The sequence below is a fragment of the Hakea prostrata genome, chromosome 10 (genome assembly GCF_041222555.1).
Source record: "Hakea prostrata isolate BN-2017 chromosome 10, UWA_Hpros_2, whole genome shotgun sequence".
In the NCBI taxonomy this organism is placed as follows: domain Eukaryota; kingdom Viridiplantae; phylum Streptophyta; class Magnoliopsida; order Proteales; family Proteaceae; genus Hakea; species Hakea prostrata.
The window spans coordinates 11,481,096-11,504,053 of NC_142609.1; the positions used below are offsets into that span (position 1 = coordinate 11,481,096).

The window sequence follows — 22,958 nt, forward strand, 5'->3', positions numbered from 1 at the left end:
ATGTCAACATCATTGAAAAAATTCTTCGCTCTTTGACAACATAGTTTAACTATGTTGTTTGCTCGATTCAGGAAGCCAATGATCTTTAAGATCTTTCGATTGATGGACTGCAAGGGTCATTGTTAGTTCATGAACAACAACTTTTGCAACAAGAACTAGAGGAGAAGGCCTTGAAGACCTCTATTGATTCTCGTTATTCTTTAGCAATAAGAATGAATGTTGGTAGAGGAAGAGAGAGAGGATTCCACCAGCGCAGCAGTAGCTCCAATCCAAGAACTGAAGATTTATCTTCAGATGATGGACGAAGCAGAGGATGAGGATGGTATTCCACTGGTTTCAAACCAAGGCAACTGACAAATCTAGAGTTGAATGCTTTAGATGCCACAGGTATGGACATTACAAGTCTGAATGTAGAACCAACCTCAGTCGGCATCCAGAAGTAACAAATTTTGTAGTAGAAAAAGAAGAAGGAGAGACACTCTTAATGGCATATCAGGAGAAAGAGATGTCTTCACAAGATTTATGGTATCTTGACACAGGGTGCAGCAATCATATGTGTGGCAATAAAGAGGCGTTTTCTTCAATCAATGATTCACACAAATCTAAAGTGACATTTGGAGATGACTCTACTGTTTCAATCATGGGAAAAGATACTGTTCAAATCTCTTCAAAAGGGAATGTTCAAATTATTAATGATGTTTTTTATGTTCTTGATTTGAAAACAAATCTCTTGAGTGCTGGCCAATCACTTGAGAAGGGGTATGAAATTGTTATTTAAAGGAGGAGTTTGTAAGATTTATGATCAGCTACAGAAATTGCTTGTTTAAGTTGATATGACATCAAACAGAATGTTCCCTCTTCATCTTCATAATTATACTCATGCTTGCTACACGGCAAAATGGCAAAATTAAAGGAAGAAGCATGGTTGTGGCATTTCAAATATGGGCATCTTAATTTTGGTGGTTTGTGAACATCACACCAAAAGAAAATGGTGGAAGGACTCCCTCCAATCACAATCCCATTAGGAGTTTGTGAGGACTGTGTTGTTAGCAAACAACACAGTCCTCAATTTCCACAAGGAAAGGCATGGAGGGCTAAGAAGAAGCTTGAGCTAGTTCATTCAGATCTTTGCGGACCAATCTCACCTAGGTCCAATGGAGGTAAACGATATCTAATGACATTCATTGATGATTTTAGAAGAAAGGTGTGGGTGTATTCTTTGCAGGATAAATCTGAAGCTTTTGAAGTTTTCAAAAGTTTCAAGAGTCTTATTGAAAAGGAAAGTGGGAATCAAATCAAAGTTCTTCATACGGATCGTGGAGGTGAGTACAAGTCTCTTGAATTTGATGATTTTTGCATGAAGCATGGAATTCGAAGGCAACTAATTGCAGCTTATACACCACAACAAAATGGTGTATGTGAGAGGAAGAATCGTACCATCCTCAACATGGTGCGAAGTTTATTGCAAAGAAGTAAATTCCAAAAGAGTTCTGGCCTGAAGCAGTAAATTAGAGTGTCCATCTCTTGAATAGAAGCCCCACACTTGCTATCCTCAATATGACTCTTGAAGAAGCATGGAGTGAAAGAAGGCCAACAATAGATTACTTCAAAATTTTTGGGTGTATAGCATATGCCCAAGTCCCAGATCAGACGAGAAAGAAGCTTGATGACAAAGGAGTGAAGTGTGTCTTTCTTGGTATAAGTGATCAAACAAAAGGCAATAGACTTTATGATCCAGTTGCAAAGAAGATCATAATTAGTCGTGATGTGGTGTTTGATGAAGAAAGGTTTTGGCCATGGTTTGATCAAGCTGAAAATGCAGCTGCAATTGTAGAAGTTTTTGAAGAAGTTGATGAGGTGGACCAACAACCAAGTGCAGCCCCAAATTTTGTTGTAGCTGGTACAAATTCAGATGTTTTTGTCGAAGAGCAGCAACCCAGATCTGGTCCAAAAGGTGTTAATACAAAAGTTGTTGCAATACATGCTGAACGTCCTCAACGTCATCGACAAAGACTAGCATGGATGAGAGACTATGAAGGGATTGGAGATGGTCAAAGTGAAGATCCACTGATGAATTTTGCTTTGTTTTCAGATTGTGATCCAACTACTTTTGAAGAAGCAATCAAAGAAGAAAAATGGCAAAAGGCAATGGACGATGAAATTGCAGCCATAGAAAAGAACAAAACTTGGGAGTTAACTGATCCTCCAAAAGGGCACAAAACAATTGGTGTAAATGGGTCTTCAAGACAAAGTTAAAGGAGAATGGAGAAGTTGACAAGTATAAGGTGCGATTGGTAGCACAAGGATACAAGCAAAAGCATGGTATTGATTACACAGAAGTGTTTGCTCCAGTTGCAAGACATGATACAATCAGGCTGGTTATTGCATTGGCAGCCCAGAAAGCATGGCCTATCTACCAACTAGATATGAAGTCAGCATTTTTACATGGTGAGCTTCAAGAATAGGTAGTTATTGATCAACCTCCTGGATATGTAAAGCCTAATGATGAGCACAAAGTCTATAAATTAAAAAAGGCTTTATATGGATTAAAGCAAGCTCCCAAAGCTTGGTCAGTAGGATTGAAGCTTATTTCTTAAAGGAGGATTTTCTAAATGTCCTTATGAGCATACTTTGTTTATTAATGTTGGTCATGGTGTAATGTTATTGTTGGTGTGTTTGAATGTAGATGATCTCATTTACAGAGGGACTGATAGAGTCATGATGGACTCATTTAAACAATCGATGATGCATGAGTTCGAAATGATAGATCTTGGGGTAATGCATTACTTCTTGGGCATTGAAGTTAATCAGTCTACTGCTGGCACCTTTATTTGTCAAAATAAATATGTACAAGAGATTTTGGAGAAGTTTCAATTGAAGGATTGCAATCCAATTAGTACACCAACAGAGGTTGGATGAAAGCTTTATAAAGGTTGTAATGGAAGAAAAGTGAACAGCACCATGTACAAGCAAATTGTAGGCATCCTTATGTACTTCACAGTAATAAGGCCATATATTATATATGGTGTTAGTCTCATAATTAGATTTATGGAGTATCCCACTGAAACACACCTTCAAGTTGCTAAGCGTATCTTACACTATTTGAAAGGGACAACAACTTTTGGGTTGTTCTATAAGAGAGGAAGAAATTCAGATCTTATTGGCTTTACTAACAGTGATTTTGCAGGTGATGTGGATGATCGGAAAAGCACTTCAGGTTATGTATTTATGCTTGGTTCAACTGTTGTCTCATGGTCTACAAAGAAACAACCTATAGTTATTCTTTCAACAACAGAAGCTGAATTTGTAGTTGCAACAACATGTGCATGTCAAGCTATTTGGCTGAGGAGAGTTCTTGAAAAAATCGTGGGTTCTTAGTAGTGGGTATTGTGGTTGTTATTTTGTTTATTTAAACTTGATCGTATTCAGTAAAGGAAGCAGCTTTTGAAGTTCTTCAATACTTTTTTTTTCGCTTCCTATACCCTGTTCATTTTGTTTGTTGTTGTGCTTACTTAGCTCTTAACAGGTTTTTTAAGAGTAGTTTCACACTCATGAAATAATCCTACTAGGTGAAGGGTAACTCAGCAACTATAGAATAAACGAATAGAAAGGCGGTTCAAACTAGTGCTCAATCAAGGGTCAATAAGCAAACGTCGTGAGATCCTACATTGTACGCGCTTCTCTTGTTCTTCGAGGTCGGATAAGTCCACAGCAAAAAACCAAGAAACAAAAACGGCGCAGGAGCTTAAACAATATTAGAAATTGTTAGAAGGCAAGAAAATAGGTGAACCCAAATCAGGCAAATGCACTTTTGTGATAGTCTACCCAGATCATTTTATATATACTCCATTTTATTTGGGAACAAAATGCTACCCTTCTTAGCTACCTGAATCTCGTTGGGAGAGTTTCTAGAAATGAAGACTTTGAGTAGTGCATCGTTCTCGGGCAAGGTTGTAGTTTGAAAATTCAGATGGAGGAAGCTTGGAGCTGTGCAGAGTCGTTTCAGACGTTTTTAGCAACTCAGAAAGAACTCTTTCACAGCTAGGTCGATCAACTTTAGAAGATTTTTGTGGAAACTCACTAGTGTAAATCCTCTGGCTCAAGATGTCTCTTCCTTTCTCGTTGTTGTCGTTAGAATAAGGGAGAGAAGTAGCAGTAGTGAACAAAGTGAGAAGCCTTGAGATATGGAGGTTTGAGAAGCCGCCGTTCGAAGATGAGAAGAATTTTTGCAGGAATGGAGACTTGCGTTAGAGTTTGAGTGAGTTTGAAAGGGATTTTTATAAAATAGTGTGTATTTCCTATTGTATCCCCATCTTAATTTTAAAGTATAACCCCGCATAAATGAGGAGAAATAATTCTCACCCATAATCCATAATGGACAAAAAATCCATTGTGGATTTTGGAGGTTTTTCTATTATTTTAAATAAAATAAAAATGATAATAGATGCCAAATAATTTAAAATAATGAAAAAAATCTTATAATAAAGAATGAGAATTGATACCAAAAAGAGCCTACAACCAGCTATTCAAATTGAATTCATTATGCTACGGATCCCACAATGGATTTCATGATTTGAATTATCATGGAAAATAACATGATATATTCTTTACAAGGCAAAATTTGGAGACGCCTAGTGAGGCTAAAACTTAACAAATAGATCAAATTATATACACCTTATGAAAAATTTTCTATTATGTTTACATCCCTTATTTTTGAAGTTCTAGATCAACTGTATCCTTATCGCCAGCATTATTGGATCAAGTGATGAATCAATATCCACTATATTTTCAAGTTCCCTTATTGCTTTTCTTTAGCCTAAACCACATTTATTTTGATTTTTGTAAAAGAAAATAAAAACCTGAGAGGAAAAAACTATTCCTTCTTCCATTCTATGATTGATTTTAAAATAAAATTTCAAAAAAAATAATAATAATAAATAACTTATAAAAAATTATTTTTTTTTGTGACATGTGTCATCATTAATCAATCATAGCAACTGGGGGCATAAGCCTAGTCGATAGGGGAAAATATGTGATAGGGGGCAAAAGTTTAAACCCCAAGACCTCCTTAGACTTACTTAGTGCCTTTATATAGGAGGCTACCACCACGAAGCACCCCCATTATAGAAAGATTCAATAAGTATTGAGCAATGGAGATATTTGTAACAGAAACAATTTTAAAGGTTGTAACTATAATGGTATACAAACCGAGGGGCGTCATTGTACTTTAGTTTAACAAATAAGATAGGCAACTAAACCAACAAAATTTGGGCCCGTTTCTTAAGGAAGGTACATTGAGGATTACTTATATTTCTTATGCCCAAAAAAGAAAAACTTGCTTTCTAGAATTTGGATTATATATTGTACAACGACACGTAATAATGACCAACCATTCACATTGAGAACCCACAGGTTTTCTTTTTTATTCTTTTTTTTTTTCTTTGGGTGGGGGGAAGGTGTGCTACATGTAGACATTTGAACTCATAACCTCGTTGGACTTACTTATTGCCTTTATATGGGAGGATGCCACTCCTAGAAGTATATCCATTATAAAAGATTCAATAAGTGTTATGCAATAGAATATTTTTAATAGGGATAATTATTATTGCCTCCCTGTAGTTTGATTTTATTATTAATAAAACCCTGTTCGTTACGAAATTACTGTTGCCCCCTTCCTTATAACGGTGTTAAGTAGCCGTTAAGTTTGAATATGTAATGTCTAATTTGCCCTTCATTAAAATTAAGAAATCAAAAGACGATACTACCCCATTTATAAAAAATAGATTAAATGTCAATTTTACCCTAAACTTCATTTATTTTGAATTAATGAAATGGCAAAATCCAAATCTGATTTGGCTTCCCACCTTCACTAAGCTTCATTTATTTTGAATTAAAGAAATAGGCAAAATCCAAATCCAAAATAAATTAAAGAAATGGGCAAACTTCATTTATTTTGAATTAAAGAAATGAACAAAATCCAAATCCAATTTGGTTTCCAATGTTCACTAAACTTCATTTATTTTGAAATTGTTTGAGGTGATATTCAACTTCTAATTTGAGTTGAATTCGATTTTCCTTCCTCTTCGGTTTCTATTTGAGTTTTATTCAATCATTCCTTTCTTTATTTGGTGGTTTTTTTTTAGAATAAGACGGATTATAGCTACTTTTTTCTCCACAGTTAATTAAGGGTACCACTGTAATTTGACAAAAAGGTATAAGTAAAAGGATAAGTATAAATGTATTTTGGGGTTTTGAGAAAATATAAAGATATCACACATGGAACGAACATTCGTTCGTTTCGCTCGGTTCACCTTTCGGCGAACTGGGCGAAAGGGCTAAATATCGCCGAAATCTCGGCGATATTTCGCCCCAAGTTGCTGCTCAAATTTTAAAAAAATGTGAAGTTTGAAGTTTAAACCACCCAGCTGTCAACAACTTTAAATAAATTAATGCAAAATATCACACTCAGTCATCTAAATCAATACATCACACTCAGTTAAATAAATTAATATAAAATTTAAAAATATCCTGCAAAACATCACACCAGTCAGTATTCACTTTTATCTATATTTATTATTAATCCCATGGTCCTTGAACCACGTGTGTGGCTGATATGAAGAGGTGATTTCTTAAATTTTAAAACTTCATCTTCTTCTCTTCATTTTTTCGGTGATTTCTTGCAGGTGCAGGTTGATGCTTTTCCGCCAACTCACCGGAGTAGGACGTGCTGACCACCGGCAGTTCTTCTTACTACTCGTTTCTCTCTTCTGTTTCTTTCTCTTTCTCTCTTTCTTTCTTCGTCTTCTCCTTCAACTCAGATTTTCACTGATTCGCCTCGATTTTCCAACGATTTTCGCTGATTCACCGGTCGATTTTCCGGCGATTTTTAAACCATATCGTTTTGCCCCTTGGTTTCGTTTCGCCAGGGGGCGAAACTGGCGAATTTCGCTGATATTTCGGCAAAATTTGCCGAAATAACTTTCCATTATATCACATTAATAGTAAACTAACGGAACTTAACAGTAGGAGGGCAATAGTAATTATAGGCAAAGTTAAAGGTTGGATTAGTAATTTTGAAAAGTATGGGGATACAATAGTAATAAAATCAAAGTATAGGGGGCCAATAGTATTTATCCCTTTTCAATAAAAACAATTTTAGGAGTTGTAAATATTATTGTGTACAAATCGAGGGGGCGTCAATGTAATTTTCTGTAATAGATAAGATAGCTAAACCCACAGAATTTGGGCCCATCTTTTATCGAGACTCTGTTACAAAGTTGGGCCGGTCGGGCAAAATTAGTCTCCACTCAGACAGGAAGAAAACGTAGGCTTCATGCATGGATTTCTTCTCCAGCTTCTCCTCCTTTGTTCGGTTCATTTTCACCGATTTACCTCTGTTGTCTAGCTTTAATGGTTTCTTTGGGTTACTGAATTCTCCAAACACCTTCGATTAGTTGATTAGATCGGAAATGGCGCTAGTTTCTCCCACTCTCTGAAGTTATATATTCTTTTTTGCAAACAGTCAACTCATGGTGGTAGGAATAGTTTATTTTATTTGTTATTTTCTTTTATTCACCTTGCTTTGTCCTTATTGTGTGTGTTTTTTCTACAATGGTTATATTTTTTTACAGTTTAGATTCTATTCATGGAAACTTCATATGCATTCACCGGGATGAATCTCTTCATTTATTTTTTAATCTTTATATATTATTGTTGTGGTGAAAATGTGCTCGGCACTCCTCAATTCGCTCATGATCCAGATCTGGTTCCTGAAACCAAAACAGTGATGAGAGTGGGCCACTTCCGAAGACGGGAAGCTACCTCTGATGATTAAGTCAGTTCAGGTTGGAAAACCAGAGACTCTCCTTGAGGAATAAATGCTAAAGGGAACGAAGAAGAGAATGTTCTTGGGGAGTTAATGCTGGAGAATAATGGCTGAAGTTTTCCCATCTTACCGTTACTCATGCTTAGTGAGATTATATATGCAACTGATCCATACCTCTGGTGGATAAGGACACCTCATAACCCTTTGATCCTCTAATCTTAAATGGAGGGTGGAGATGATTTCTTTGAAAGGCTTGTACAATAAGTGAAACTGTGCGATCTTTACTTTGGTGGAAGATCTTGTTGATAAATCAATGGTTAGCCTTAGATTGATACTGATGTGATACTAGCCCACAATTGAGGGAACAAAAGGGTGCAGGCACAGTGCTCAAGCAATCTTGGGATGAATGAGAATCTTCCTTATCAGCAATGAACATTTAATGACTCTCAATGCCTTTTGTGTGGAATTAAATGTTGTAATTAACGTCTGGATAAAGGATATGCCACATTCGTTGGGAAGTCACATGGGGACAGCTGTGTCACCAAAAGATCTTCGCTGTACAGCTTCTCGGCTGAAATCTCTTCCGAGAAACACCGACTCTAAAAAGTGCCTGATGGATCAGCTTGGATCAGATTTTGAAACCCCCGCCTGGTCCAAATGGTCTGGTTCAGCCCACTGGTTGAAACCACAACCACCATAACAATTCTTTAATATTTGAACAACAATTGCTGTTCTTTTTTTCTGCTACTTTCTTGCTCGCATCTTCCAAATTTTCTATGCTTTTTTTCCTTTTTCACTCTAGTGCTAACAGATCTGGCTCAAATAGTCTACAATTTTCACAATCTGGATAATCCTCATTTCTGCTTAGTTTTTTTTTATCTATTCTGTTTCTCTTGGCTTTTTATCTGTTGTGCTTCTAGTTGCTGTCTCTATTTCTCAAGCATATATATTCCAGAAGCACTTCAAGATAGAAATCGATAAAAGGCATTAAATCAATTGTTCACCATTGTTCTCAATCCTTTTCTGGATGCTGCTGCTGTGTTATTTATTTATTTATTTTAATTTTTTTGTTACTTCTGTTTGTGATTATTGCAATCGGGATTAGAGCTTTGCATTTCATTTTTTATTTTTTTTCATAGCTATCTCGATTTGTAATTTAGTTGGTCTACTTTCAGATGGAACCATAAATAAATTGTTTTTCAGCTTCTTCTAGTTTAATTTCATCATATCTCTAGTTTTGATTTTAAATAAATTATCGTTGTGTGAGAGGCAGATGAGATGTTTGTTTAATTGCCAAACTGGTTGGTGTGGTCTCTACTCTCTAGTGAATACTATATTCAGATGCAATATAGGAATAGAGCTGCATCTCTTGAGCAGGTGACCTTTATGCTTAAACGACTTGGGTTACAAGATTCAGAAGAGCATCATACACATAGGGGTGCCCGTGAACAGGGCATTAATACTATGGCCTGTTTGGTTGGGGAGAGATCTGCGAGCAGGTTCTGGGCTATCATGATAGCTAGGGAATACCTTTCAATCATTGCTGCAAATGCAAGGCAAGTTGCCCATAATCAGCATCCCAGTTCATCGTGAATTCTTTGTTAGAATTGTCAAGGGCTTGGCCCCACCTTGACTCAAAGTTACCTACAAAAGATTTGTTAGAAAGGTAGGCCTAGCATTGTCATGTTGTATAGAGTGTCAAGAAAGTTGCATCTGAATAATATATTTTCTGTTAATCCCATGGGTTTGTCGGGTGATATTGGTCTATTTTGGAATGGTACTATTTCTGTCACTGTCATTTCTTCTTCGTCTGACATTGTAGATTTGCTCATTAAAGTCTTGATTTCTGATACAGTCTTTAGGATTACATTGGTCTATGGGCACCCCAATGCGGAGGAACGAGAGTGAATATGGTATGAATTCTCACACATAAGATCAGCTATAAGTTCTCCTTGGCTTGTTCTTGATGATTTTAATGATTAATTTTGTAATGAGAAAAAAGTAGGGGGGTTCAAAAACCCCAGGCACAAATGGACAGATATAGAATGGTCATTGAGGGTTGCAATCTTTTGGAGGATAAATGCATTGGACCTAAGATTTCTTGGTCAAACAAGAGATAGAGTAGGGATCTAGTCAAAGAGTGTCTTGATCTAGCCTTTTTCAATTTGGAATTGTTTGACTTATATGGTAGTGTCCAAGGTCACAGGAATGCTATGGTGGGTTTGGATCATACCCCTTTGGAGATTTCTTTATACCCAGCAAACAAACGACCTATGATATTTCATTAGAGACCAAATGGTAAGATCACCATGGTCTTACCACTCAAATTTCCTTGGGTTAGAACTCACCCAGTCTTGGCTCCCCTGCCTATAAACTTCATTAGAAGATCAAGAATTGCATAAAATCTTTAAGGTTATGGAGTAAAGATACCTTCCATAATGCCTCAAATGAAATTTCTTGGTTATCTCAACTGTTGGAGAAGTGTTAAACCAAACTTTTATTTGAGGATTCTACTAAGGTAGAAATTGAGCTGAAAAGAGAACTTAAGAAACACCTTTTAGCTGAAGATAAATTTGTATTGCCAAAGATCTAGAGTCCAATGGCTGCAAGAGGGTAATAGAAACACAAAGTTTTCCCGTGCTTCCATTACACAAAGGAGGCAGGAACCCCTCAAATTCATTATGAAATATGGTCTCATTCAACTTTCTCTTCACATCCTCTCACCCTATCCCTCCCTAGGAGTTTCTCACAAGCACTCCTTTTTCCATTTCAGCTTCAGATAATTCTCTTCTTTGTTCCCCTTTGTCTCTTGATGAGATTAAAGAACCTTGTTCTAAATGAAGGGCACCAAGGCTCCTAGATATGATGGGCTCCCTACTCAATTTTTCAAAGGAATCGGGACATCATTGGTAATGATCTAACCCTTGCGGTCCAACACTTCTTTCATAGGGGCGCAACCTTAATAAAATCATAATCTCCCCTATTCCCAAATGAACCCATCATCATGATGTCTCCCCTTTTAGACCCATCAGTCTATGCACTACTACACATAAAGTCAAGGCTAAATGTCTGATTAATTGATTAAAAACCATATTGTGGTCCATTACTATTCAGACTCAAAGTGCCTTTGTTCTAGGTCATGCCATTTCAGATAATATCTATCTTGCTCATGAGTATTTACACTTTATGCATAAATCTAAATCCAAACATGGATATATAACTCTTAAACTAGATCTTTGCTAGGCCTATGACAAACTAGAGTGGTCATACATTGATAACACTTTAAGACACTTGGGGTTTGATTCTAAATAGGTCTAATAGATTATGCAGTACATCATTCCTATTGAATACCAAATCAAAATTAATGGTGTTCTGTTTAAGAATATTGTGCCACAAAGAGGAATCAGACAATGTTGCCCATTAAGTCCCTATATCTTTATCCTCTACCAAGAAACATTCTCCCAAAGATTTAGTTCCAATTTAGGGATCCCTAGGTTACCGAGTTTCAGGCTCTCCCATTTTACTCCTGAAATAAATCACTTATTTTTTTTTTCAAATGACATCATGATTTTCTCCCCTGCATCTATTTCAAATGATTCATAGATAAATCTTGTTGCATGATTATGAACAAGTCTCTGGCCTCCACATCAATACAGAAAAGTCTATTGTTTTGTTTTGTTCCAAAACTTCTCATGATCTTTGGAATGACATAGTATCTACTATTGATATTAAAGAAGTCAATTATCATGGAACTTATTTAGGTCTCCCTTATTCTATTGAGAAATTGGAAGTACAAACTTTTTCTTTCATTTTGGAGCATCTATATTCTAAATTATCTGGTTGGAAGAGGAAATTGCTATCCTAGGATGGGATGAAGATCTTAATTGAAGTAGTAGCATCTTCTCTCATGACTGGACATCTCTCCTAGAATTTAAGAGGAGAGAGAATGTCACTCACGAAGGGATTAAAAGGTGATTTTGGCACGTCTGAAAATCGATGATGGAGAATCCAAATGATGAAGTAAATATGCCCAAACATAGATATTTGAAAGAATTTTCATTCAAGCCGAGAATCATCAGAATTAGACCTTGTTTGAGGGGACAACCAAGGTTCAGTCGATCGGACCGGTTGACCAGTCTAGGTCGACCGCCCATCCCCACTTTCGTCGCAATTTCGGGAATTTGGGTTTAAAACCCTATTTTATGATTCCACTCACCCCAATACACATTTTCTAATGCTAGATTGGGGCTAAGACTTGGAGAGGAGGAGAAACCAAGAAGAATCTCAGATTCCATCCACACGGAGACACGTCGAACTCAGATCATCGTGGAATCGTTGAGAAATGTGAGTGTTCTTCAACCTCTCTTCTCTAAACCTAGGTTTATGATGTTTCTTCATAATAAATAATATATTTTGGTAGTTGGGGTATAATGAATGCATTGAATGGTTGCAATTAGTTCTATTAATGTTTCCCTTTAGTTTGGAAGTTGTTTGTGCAATTTGTTGCGAACAATTTCGCATTTTACCTCTCAAAGATGCTCAAGGGCACTCGTGAGAGACAAATTGGGGTTTTTTTTTATTGATACCAAATTGGGATGAATTGCTAATACTTTTAGAACCCTATTACTATTAATTAGAAGTTCCCAAAGTCTCGTTTCGAATTCGACGCAGAGGCGAATTAATGATTTTTGCCGAAACTATGTTGAGAATGAAGGGTTTGTGACTAATTAACATATTAGGTTCGGGAAGCATGATTATGGACCTCTTTTAAAACCCAATTGGTTTCCAAATTAATATCCACTATTTCTCTTATGTGATTCGGAATATTTTGAGTATAATCACTGACACTTGAGTGTGAAAATTGGACTTTGGATAATGAAATCCAAATTGAAAGGTGAGGAATAAACTAACCATGTCTTGTATGTTTTAATATCGTTATTTCAATTTCATTGATGATATCTTGCTTTATTTTGATATCTATTATTATGTGATTGTGTGTGACTTTGCACAAACGAAAGGTAATAATATGTGAATGATTATTGTTCATTCTTTTTGAATCTTATATTGGTGATATGAGAATGAATGATATTGGTTGAGATTAATTCTCTTATTCTATTTTACCAACTAGGGTTGTGGGTTCGCCCATTACCCTTGTGACCTTATATGGATGCATCTAGACCTAGGTACATGAATACTAGGTGTCTAGAAGTGTTGGGCTAGATACACTTATGAGTGCTACTACCCTTCCGGTAGAGGTATTGAAGCCGATTAGCCCATGATGTCAATGGTTGGATCCTATGTGTCAAGCAGGCCCACCATCATCATAGAGTGGTAGGGTTCTATATAATAGATAAAGGCTTCTGAGCGCTCAAGACCAGTAACCAACCCATGAGAGGACATGGAGAGCATCCTATCCATTATATATGGTTGACCATTGGGTCAATGATGGGTCCAACAGATGCCTCCCATTGAGGATACCATTCATAGGTGGAAAGGTATCTAACCAAAAGGGTACTAGGCATGAGGGAGATATCCGGACCATATGTAGTACTAGACTGAATGACCTTGCTTTGGACCTAGAGTTATCCTTGACACGTGCCAAATCTCATGCCAAACGGTGATGTGAGAGAGTGGTGACTTATACTCCCAACCATGGCTTTACAGGACTTTACCCAACAACCACAGAGAACCCAATAGACGTCTCTAGTTGAGGTAGAGTGAATGAGACCACCCAAATGAGATTGGTGTTTTACTTAGTGTGTGTTTGCCATAGAGACTTCATAATAGAGTTAAGAGAATAACATCATAATCATGCATTTATTATATTAATGTCATTACTTACATTATCACCTTATGAATATGATGTGGAAATTGTGATCGAATGCATGGCATGAATGTTTAGTTGACCTCGTTGAGTTTTGTGGAACTCGTTCCCTTATATGTGTATGTTTCTTTAGACTTTGCTACAGGTTATGAAGACCCCACTCCAATGGAGGACCTGTTATTGGTAGATTATCATGAGGGTACAATTGGAGAAGAAGTGGATGCACATGACCCTACATGCTTGTGTCAGGATTGCTCTTATAGAGTTGGCTACCAGTAGAGAATTCCTTAGATTAATTATGCTGCAAACAAACTACTCTTTCCTTTCAAACTCTGATGTTTATTTTGGTCAATATTAGTTAACTTTTAACTTTAGTTAATGGATGGTTGTAAACTTAATATTTCAGATTTTATGATTTAATATTTAAACTTGATTTACTCTTGTACTTGGATTTATGCTATATCATATATTTGTATCGAATTGTCACTAAACATTGGTCCTGTAGTGTATCACCCCCCACGAGTATTCGGGTATGACCGGATCCTGTTGGGTAGGGTGTGACACTCTTGACTAATCCAAATTCATTATGGGCCTATATAATGCATGTAAAATACATTAAGGACATTCCTTCTTTGAATGTCATGTCCCTAATAATTGTTCATGGGGTTGGAGAAGTCTTATATCAGGGAGGGATGTGCTTGGAGAATGTATTGTCAGGTAAGTGGGAAATGATGCCAATGTAAATATCTTTAAAGATCCTTGGATCCCCTCTCTGCCTTTCCATTGCATTAACAGTGGCCCCTTGGGACATAGCCTGACTTAGGTTCGGGAGCTTATTGATTGGGATACTCACAGTTGGAAACTTTCTTTACTTCAATCTATATTTTCTTTGAATGATGTTCATGCAATTTTAACTATCCCTATATTGTCTACTGATACTTTAAACTCTTGGATTTGGGACAAAGCAAAATATGGTAAGTTCACTGTGAAGTATGCACCACTGTGAAGTATGCATATCATCAATGTTTAGCCATGGTTGACGCTCAAGGTAATGTAGATCGCCACAAAGTGGGGGTAAGTAAATCCTCAAGAAAAGAGAGCTCCCAATTGCAATAGCCTCATATGAAGATCGCCACAAAAAATGTTTAATCTTAGCGAGAGTAGGAATCTGCCAGATTTGTTTCCAATCCCTTGATGATGAGGAAGAAAGATCTTATTTGTGGCCATGGTTCAGAGAATGTAAGTCATGCTTTGCTTTTTTTATCGTCATGTAAAACAATATTGGAGATTATCCCCCTTTGTATTAATATGTTTGGCTTCCTAGGATCTAATTTATATGATTGGATGGAATTTATCAAAACAACATTCAATGGTTGTGACAACCTTACTTTGATGAATCATATGTAAAATTCCCTAGTTTGGTGTATATGGAATATTAAAAATGCAACTCTTTTTCGAGGGGTGGATGCTTTCATAATATAAACAATGATTACTTTTTCTTATCTATGTGGAGACATACAACTTCCCATCATGGAGTCTCAAAGAACTTGTGGGGACTTTCATCCAAGGCCTAGCCATGTCATCTCCAAAGAACTTGCTCTCTTTCAAATTTTTGTAGATGGCTTTTGGAAAAGCACTCCACACAAAGGAGGTAAAGGTTGCATAATGTGGGATAATGGCAGTTTTGTGGCAGTTCAAAGCAAATTTGGACATAATTCTTCAGCATCTTTAGTTGAACTTGAAGCCATTAGAGATGACATTCTTTTTAGCTCTTTTCTAGGAGCTGTTGACTTACATATCCATTTGGATTGTTTACATATTATCAATGCTCTCCATGGTATCCAATCACCCTTTAGATTGGATGTACCGTAGTTTAGTTTTAGAAATTTTGAATCTTTGTTCACTCTTTGGTTATATTCCTAGGATTGACAATGGTTTTGCTAATTTTCTAGCTAGGGCTACTTGGAGGTTTTCTTTAAACAGGTCTTGATGGGCTATTCCACCTTTGTTATGGATATTTCTCCTTTTTTTTTTTTTTTTTTTTTTTTTTTTTGAGGTAAGAAAACAAACTTCTATAAAAGTTAGGCAAAACAGTTTCAGGATAGATGCATATCACAGTTTGTATATGCTAAAGTAGCTATCAAGGAAAATGCTTTTGAAGGGTTGGGGATTTAAACATGATAACATGGGTCTTTATACAATTTTTAAGATCCATCAACAAGGGTATAAGATTTAAGGACCATCTAGCCTTCTTCATTCCAATGTTTAGGTTGATCAAGTCCTTATCATTGCACCAAATTTCATGAAATGTAATTCGCCACAAATCTGCGAATTGGATGCCTTATTGGAGTCCCTGGATTATAGCTTGTTCTCTTGTCCCGTTGTTGACGATGCCTTTATTTAAGTATTGTATTTTCCCATTCCATAATCCATATGACTCCAATGCTCCACGCTGCTCTGTCTAGCCCTGGTTTATGATCCCCTGTACACAGCAATACAGGTAAATGGATCTCAGTTAAGCTGTCACAAATACAGATGTTAGTATTTTCACAAGGTAATTCATGTCATTTCAGTGTTATCAGGCTCAAGAAGCCCAGCCGGTTTTAGTTGAAGCTCCCCCCACCCATCTAGCTATGGTCTGGAGTACTATTTATAGATTTGGTGCTTTTTCTACTAAAGGGCCATGTTTCTTTCCTTCCAGACAAAGTAGCAAGTAATGCTAAAGGTTGATAATGTCCACTATTTAGTTGCATTATCCATTCCCCATTCTCGAACCATTGTCTCACATAGATCAAGGATAGAATTTGACTGAGCTGTAATGTTTTTAGTCCTGAATCCCAAGATACCAGCTGCCCAAATTCGCTTGGTCCATTCGCATGAAAGAAACAGATGCTAATATGTTTCATTGGCCAAGTGACAGAACCTGCATAGTGGTGGTGAATTGATCCAAGGAATTAAGGTGGTAGCAAGAGGTAATCCTTTATTCATCAATCTCCAAAAGAAGGATTTGAACTTGGGACGGATGGACAGTTTCCAGAGAAATTTCCACCACCTTGCACTTCCCAACATATTTGTGGTTGGGTTCATTTTCCGTATTGCTTTTCATGTCTGTTATGTTGTGAAGATTCCATTTGATGAAACCAACGAGACCCAAGTATCCTGTTCAGTTGTCAGTAATATATTGTAAGGTAAAGCAAGGTGAGCGGGGTACTCCCTGTGTCTGTATGGCATTGAGTTGACGACCTCCTCTACTGTGTAGTTGAGTGGCCATGGTCCCAGTGTTGGGTCCCCCACCAAGTGATTTGTGGTTGTTGTGATCCGTCAATCGTACCAAAAATAGGTGTCTTTTCCATTTCACACTTGTTTCCTCACCATCTGTTGAAGATTTGGCAAAATTGCACAGATACTATTCCATGTCCATGAGCCCCTTTTTTTTTTTTGTGGTTGGGACAAAGAGAGATGTTTTTGGGAAGTATTTAGCTTTTAAGACCTGGGTCCACAAAGATTCCTTTTCAACCAATAGCCTCCATCCTTGTTTAAGCAGGAATGCTTCATTGATGTTGGTTATTATTTGGAACCCAAGTCCTCCCTCTTCCTTTGGTTTGCAGCACCGGTCCCATGAGATTAGTGTCAGATTCTTTCTTTTTGTTGTATTCCCTAGCCAGAATCATTGGCAAATAGAATCAATCTGAGAGCAAATAGTCTGTAGGAATTTGAGCATTGCATGTAGTAGATAGATTGTGGCTGAAGGACATATTTGATCAAAACTTCCCTTCCTGCAAAAGAAAGGTTAGATGCTTTCCAGACAGATAATTTCCTTGTCATTCTATCAAGAATGAAATGGAGATTTTTTATTTTGAATCTTCCATGGAATAAGTTTGTGCCAAAGATACATTGCATCTTTTTCATTTCATTTATTCCAATAATTGCAATAAGCGCTCTTTTCTTTTCCATCGACACGTTTATGTTAAAATGGACACTACTCTTTTGTAAGTTAATTTCTTGCCCTGTGATATCGGAAAAAAGTTTTATTGCAGCCTTGATTTCAAGCAGATCTTCCTTTTCTGCTCGACAGAATAGAAAAGTATTATCTGCAAAAAAATAAAAGGTGAGAGATTTCCGGTGCTCTTCTGACCACTTTTATTCTTTTCTTTTTTCTTTTTTTTTTGTAGAAAGACCACTTTTATTCCCTGGAACAAATTTAAATGTCGGTATTCTGTTAGTAACCTTGAGAAAACCTCATTTGTAAAGGTCTTTACACTTTAACTCTTTCATTTAATATGTTGTTGATTGGCCAAAAAAAAGAAAAAAGAGGGGAGAGAAAACAGTAGTAGACAATTAAGCGCTCTTTTGGTCATTTTACATCCAGCCCACGTCTTAAAATAATGTCATAATCCAGCAGTAGAAAACAGAGAAAGGCTGACACAACAAGGATAGCCTCTCGTCTTTCATTTTTGTTTCCTTCTTTCTCTTCCTCTCTGAGGCTATGAAATCCATCTTCTTTTTCGTTGCAGCATTTCTTGCACTTCTTTCCATCTTCTTATGCACCAGACCACTTCCTTCTTTGAAGCCTCCCCCTTTTCCTGGATCCCATGACAAGCTCAAAGATGCAGAGGTGATACATCTCGCTGAAGGAGCTGTTGGCCCAGAAAGTATTGCTTTTGATCTTAATGGAGACGGTCCATACACAGGTGTTGCTGACGGCAGAATTCTCAGATGGCAAGGAAATCAAGGCTGGTCTGTGTTTGCAGTCACCTCTCCACAAAGGTAAAAGTCATTAAATTTCTTATATTTCCTTAAATGGCCTGACAGAGTACCCTGGAAGAGCAGTTATTATTCTTCTCTCTCTCCTGTTTCCTCTCACCATTAGTACTACTTCCCTTCTTTACTTTTCAATGTTTCATCAGCTGATAAGAAAGCTATAACTTTTATTGGAGATCAGGGATGAATGCAAAAGCCCATCTTCACCAAAAATGGAACATATATGTGGAAGACCATTAGGATTAAGGTTTCATCCCAACACTGGGGATCTCTATGTTGCTAATGCCTACCTTGGGCTTCAAAAGGTAGATCCAAATGGAGGTTTGGTGACTGAATCCATCACTGAAGCTGAAGGCCAAGCTTTTCGCTTCACCAATGGCTTGGATATTGACAGTGATGAAAATGTAATCTATTTCACTGATTCCAGCACAAATTTCCAGAGAAGGTAATCTCAGTGATAGAATATTTAAGAAAGTTCTGTTTATTTAAAGCAAATATCTCTAAGTTTCTAAACTAGATATCTTAATTTGCAGAGAGTTTATATCAACAGTTCTGAGCCTTGACAAGACTGGTAGATTGATGAAATATGATATATCAACTAAAGAGATGACAGTTTTGCTGAGAGGATTACAATTTCCAAATGGTGTGGCTTTGAGCAAAGACTGCAACTTCTTGTTAATATCTGAGACAACTACTTCAAGGATTCTAAGGTTTTGGCTTAAAGGTCCTAAAACTGGAAATCTTGAAGTCTTTGCTGAGTTACCAGGATTTCCAGACAATATTAGAAGGAACTCAAAGGGGGAGTTTTGGGTTGCTCTGTACTGCAAGACGGGCAAAATGGAGAACTGGGCTCTTTCAAATCCTTGGTTTGGGAAGATTTTTTTGAAGCTTCCTGATAGAGTAAAGAGATTGCAGGCAATGATTGGAGAGATGAAGTCTCATGCAATTGCTGTGAAGCTGAATGACGAAGGACAAGTTGTGGAAGTTCTTGAAGATAGTGAAGGACAGACTCTAAAGTTTCTCAGTGAGGTAGAAGAACATAATGGAAAGTTGTGGTTTGGTTCAGTTTTGATGCCTTTCATGGGCCATTATAACTTGAACTAATGTAAAGCATCTTTCAGTTGGAGATTTAGTTTTTTGTATGAGAACAGAAATTTCCAATTCTGTAAAGCAGAACAAGAAGAAGGAATCATGGATTTAATGATATAATTTGGAAAGATGCAAGCTTTCTTTGACTGATACTCAACTACTCATCATAAAAGATGTCATCCGATATTTATGAACTTGATTCAAATAAGCTAGAATCTCTCAAGACTCCTACAAGAATATCTTAACCAACACCTAGTCTCTTGTTTCACCATCACATTGCTGCTTATTTTCTCCAAACAATTATGAAAACGTATGTGTGGCTAATGAAATAAAACCGGTTAAATAAAAATTATTTGGTAAGCAAATTAAATATACAGCTTAGGGTTTGTAAACAATTATGCTTATATAATACTTTTTTTTTTTTCAAATGTTTACATAATATTACACTCTCCATAACTTAATTATAGGGTAAATATCACTTACCTCCCCTCTTAGCTGGACAAATTGCACTTACACCCCCTCTTAGTTGGATAATATCACTTATCCCCTCTCTTACCTAGCAAATATATCAAACACCTCCTCTCTGTTAACTTTCTCGGGTTAATTTGAATTTTTACTGTTAAATATTTTTCTAAAATCTCAAACTACCATTGACTAAATTTTTTTTTTTAAATTTTAAACCCTAAATTACCATAATCACCCTAATAATTAAACTATTAAATTATCCTCAATTAAAATAATTATTAAAAACCAAAACACCATAGTTAAAACCTAAATTATCTTTAATTTTTAAAAGCCCAACGATACCCTTTTTTAAAAAAAAAAATCAAACAATTAAAAAAACACGTACTACTATCAAGTAAAATTAAAAATTCAATTAAAAAAGAAAAGGGTATGTTGATAAAATTAAACACACACTACTATTTTGGGTTATTTTAATTGTTTGATAATTTAAACAAAAAAAAATGGTATGTTGGGCTTTTAATAATAAAAGATAATTTGGATTTTAATTATGGTATTTTAGTTTTTAACAATTATAAATTGAGGGTAATTTAGTATTTTAACTGTTAGGGTGATTACGGTAATTTAGGTTTTAAAATAAAAAATATTTTTAGCCAAGTGTAGTTTGGTGTTTTTAAAAAAATTAATAGTAAAAATTAAATTTAACCGAGAAAGTAAACAGAGAGGAGGTGTTTGATATATTTGTTAGATAAGAGGGGAGGTAAGTGATATTATCCAACTAAGAGCGGGTGTAAGTGCTATGGGGGAGGTAAGTGATATTTACTCTTTATTATATTATGCTTATATTCCTTGTGTTTCGGATTATATAAAAGTGCACACCTAATCTCATAATTCCTAAATTAAGGGTAATTTAAAATTTAGGAATTATGATATTATCTAATCATAAATTAATGGAATTTACTAACGGAGTGTACCATTGTGAAAATATATTCTTGATTGTCCGTGTTTTTTGCTATTGATTTTAGGGTGTCTCTGAAATTTTCCCTACATAATAATAATTTGGTTCCTACTACTCATATTAATTGACATTGCCTAAATACAGCTTATATTTTTTAGAGTTGGGTGGTTTCCATCTTTGCAGCTTTTAATTGACTAATCAAACAACAAACGAAAAGTAATTGATATCTCATAAGCTACCAACAAGTTGAATTCAATTAATAAAGGTGATGGGCAGGAGGAAGAGAAGCAGGTTTGATAAATTTTGTCTATCCAGACCTTCATGGTATCAAAGTTCTATAATATTTTTGAGAAGATACATGTGTGGGTAGCTGCATTAAAGGCTCATGCAATTTTTTTAAAGCTTGATGAAGAAGGACAAGTTGTGGAGGTGTTAGAAGATAGAGAAGGAAGATCTTTCAGAACAATAACTGAAGTTGTGAAATATAATGGAGACTTATGGATTGCAGCACCACTTTTGTCCTTCATATGTCGTTATAAGTTGCAATAGGGCAACTAGATGAAATAAAAACCTTCCTAGATTCCTTATTGTAGTTTTGATTTCTCATTTTTCTAGAAATCAATGTTGTTATTGGTTGGATGTTGAAAATGCCTTTGTGCTGAACGAATCTTTGATGTTATTTTGAATTTACCTATAGGTCTAGTGGTGATTTTGAAAGTGGAGTCTCTATATTGTTATTGAGTAGTTTGTCTTCTTTTCAGCCAAAAAAGATTGAGCAAATTGCATTGGCACCCCAAAATAAAGGTTTTAAAGCACTGACACCCCCACTTTATGTTTAAAAAATCACAGACACCCCAACTGTATTTAAACCACTTAAGTGGGCAGTCAGGAATTATAAGCCCATTTTAATAGACACTTTGCAAAAAAATTATAAAAAAAAAAATCTTCCATTTAGGTTTTTAAATTCAAGGTCTCATATTCTATGAGGGCAGTTGTTTTTGCTCTTCCAGTAATTTTTGTGCAGGATTTTAGGATAGTGACCATTACTTCCTTCTTAGTCGTCTAATTTGGAAGGGAGACTAAAGATCATCAATCGTTGATGGTTGAAAAATAGCAAAGGGAGAAACTCCGCCGTCTCCCCGAAATCCTCCGCCGCCCTCCGGTCGAGCGGCTTCCACCGCTCCTCCCGTCTCCGTTTTTTTTTTTGGCTTCTCTCTCCTCTCCTCCGGCTCTCTCCCGTCTTTTCTTTCGTTTTTTCTTTCTCTCACCTCCTCCGCTCTCTCTTTCCCTTCGTCCTCTCTCCCGTTTCTCTCTCCGGCTCCTCTTTCCCCATTCTCTCTCCCGCCCTCTCTCTCTCTCCCGTTTCCGTTTCTCTCCGTCCCCGCCCTCTCGTTTCTCTCTCCCGTTTTCCGTTTCTTCTCGTTTCTCTCTCCCGGCATCTCCCGCTCCTCTTCCCGTCTCTCCCTCTTTCCCGCCTCCATTTCGCTTTCTCCGTTTCCGATCTGGGTTTCCCCTTGCTCGTGGTTGCGTGCTTTGTTTTTGTTTTTGTTTTATTTTATTTTTTTCTTTTTTCTCCTCCTTTGGTTATGCGTTTCGGTGCCCCGCCAACTCCGGCTTTGGGTCAAGTTCTTCCGTCGGCTTGCCGGTCCCTCTGGCTCGCCGGTGGGAGGTCTCGAACCTTATCCACACTTTCGCCGCTCCTCGCTTGTGGGTTTTCCGCCCTTGAGGCGTGTATTTGTCCCCCTTGTGGGTGTGTGTCCGCCCTGGGCGTGTGTTGTCCCCTTGGGGTGTTGGTGTTGTTTGGTGTTCTTGTTCTGGGTTTTGTGGCGTGATCCACTTTGGGCTTGCCCAACCCTTACCCCGGTGCCCCGTCTTTGCTGTGGGCTTGGTCTTTCTGTTCCTTGGTTCGATTTGCCTTGTGTTCTCGCGGGTGTGTTTGTCTTTGTTTAATTATGTGAATGAAGTGCTGTTTGCCAAAAAAAAAAAAAATTTGGAAGGAAATATTTAACAGAAAATGAATCACTTATTGAACTGGGTAA

General features: G+C 36.8%; 1 protein-coding gene across 1 annotated transcript; it reads left to right on the forward strand.

The window, feature by feature from the left end:
• Nucleotides 1–18,073: 18,073 nt before the first annotated feature.
• On the forward strand, nucleotides 18,074–19,645 carry LOC149001905 (protein STRICTOSIDINE SYNTHASE-LIKE 10-like). The gene is made up of 3 exons (XM_089138293.1): nucleotides 18,074–18,416; nucleotides 18,592–18,855; nucleotides 18,944–19,645. Exons 1-3 carry the CDS (start codon nucleotides 18,136–18,138, stop codon nucleotides 19,512–19,514), a joined length of 1,116 nt encoding a protein of 371 aa, XP_088994419.1. The 5' UTR covers nucleotides 18,074–18,135; the 3' UTR covers nucleotides 19,515–19,645.
• Nucleotides 19,646–22,958: the final 3,313 nt, after the last annotated feature.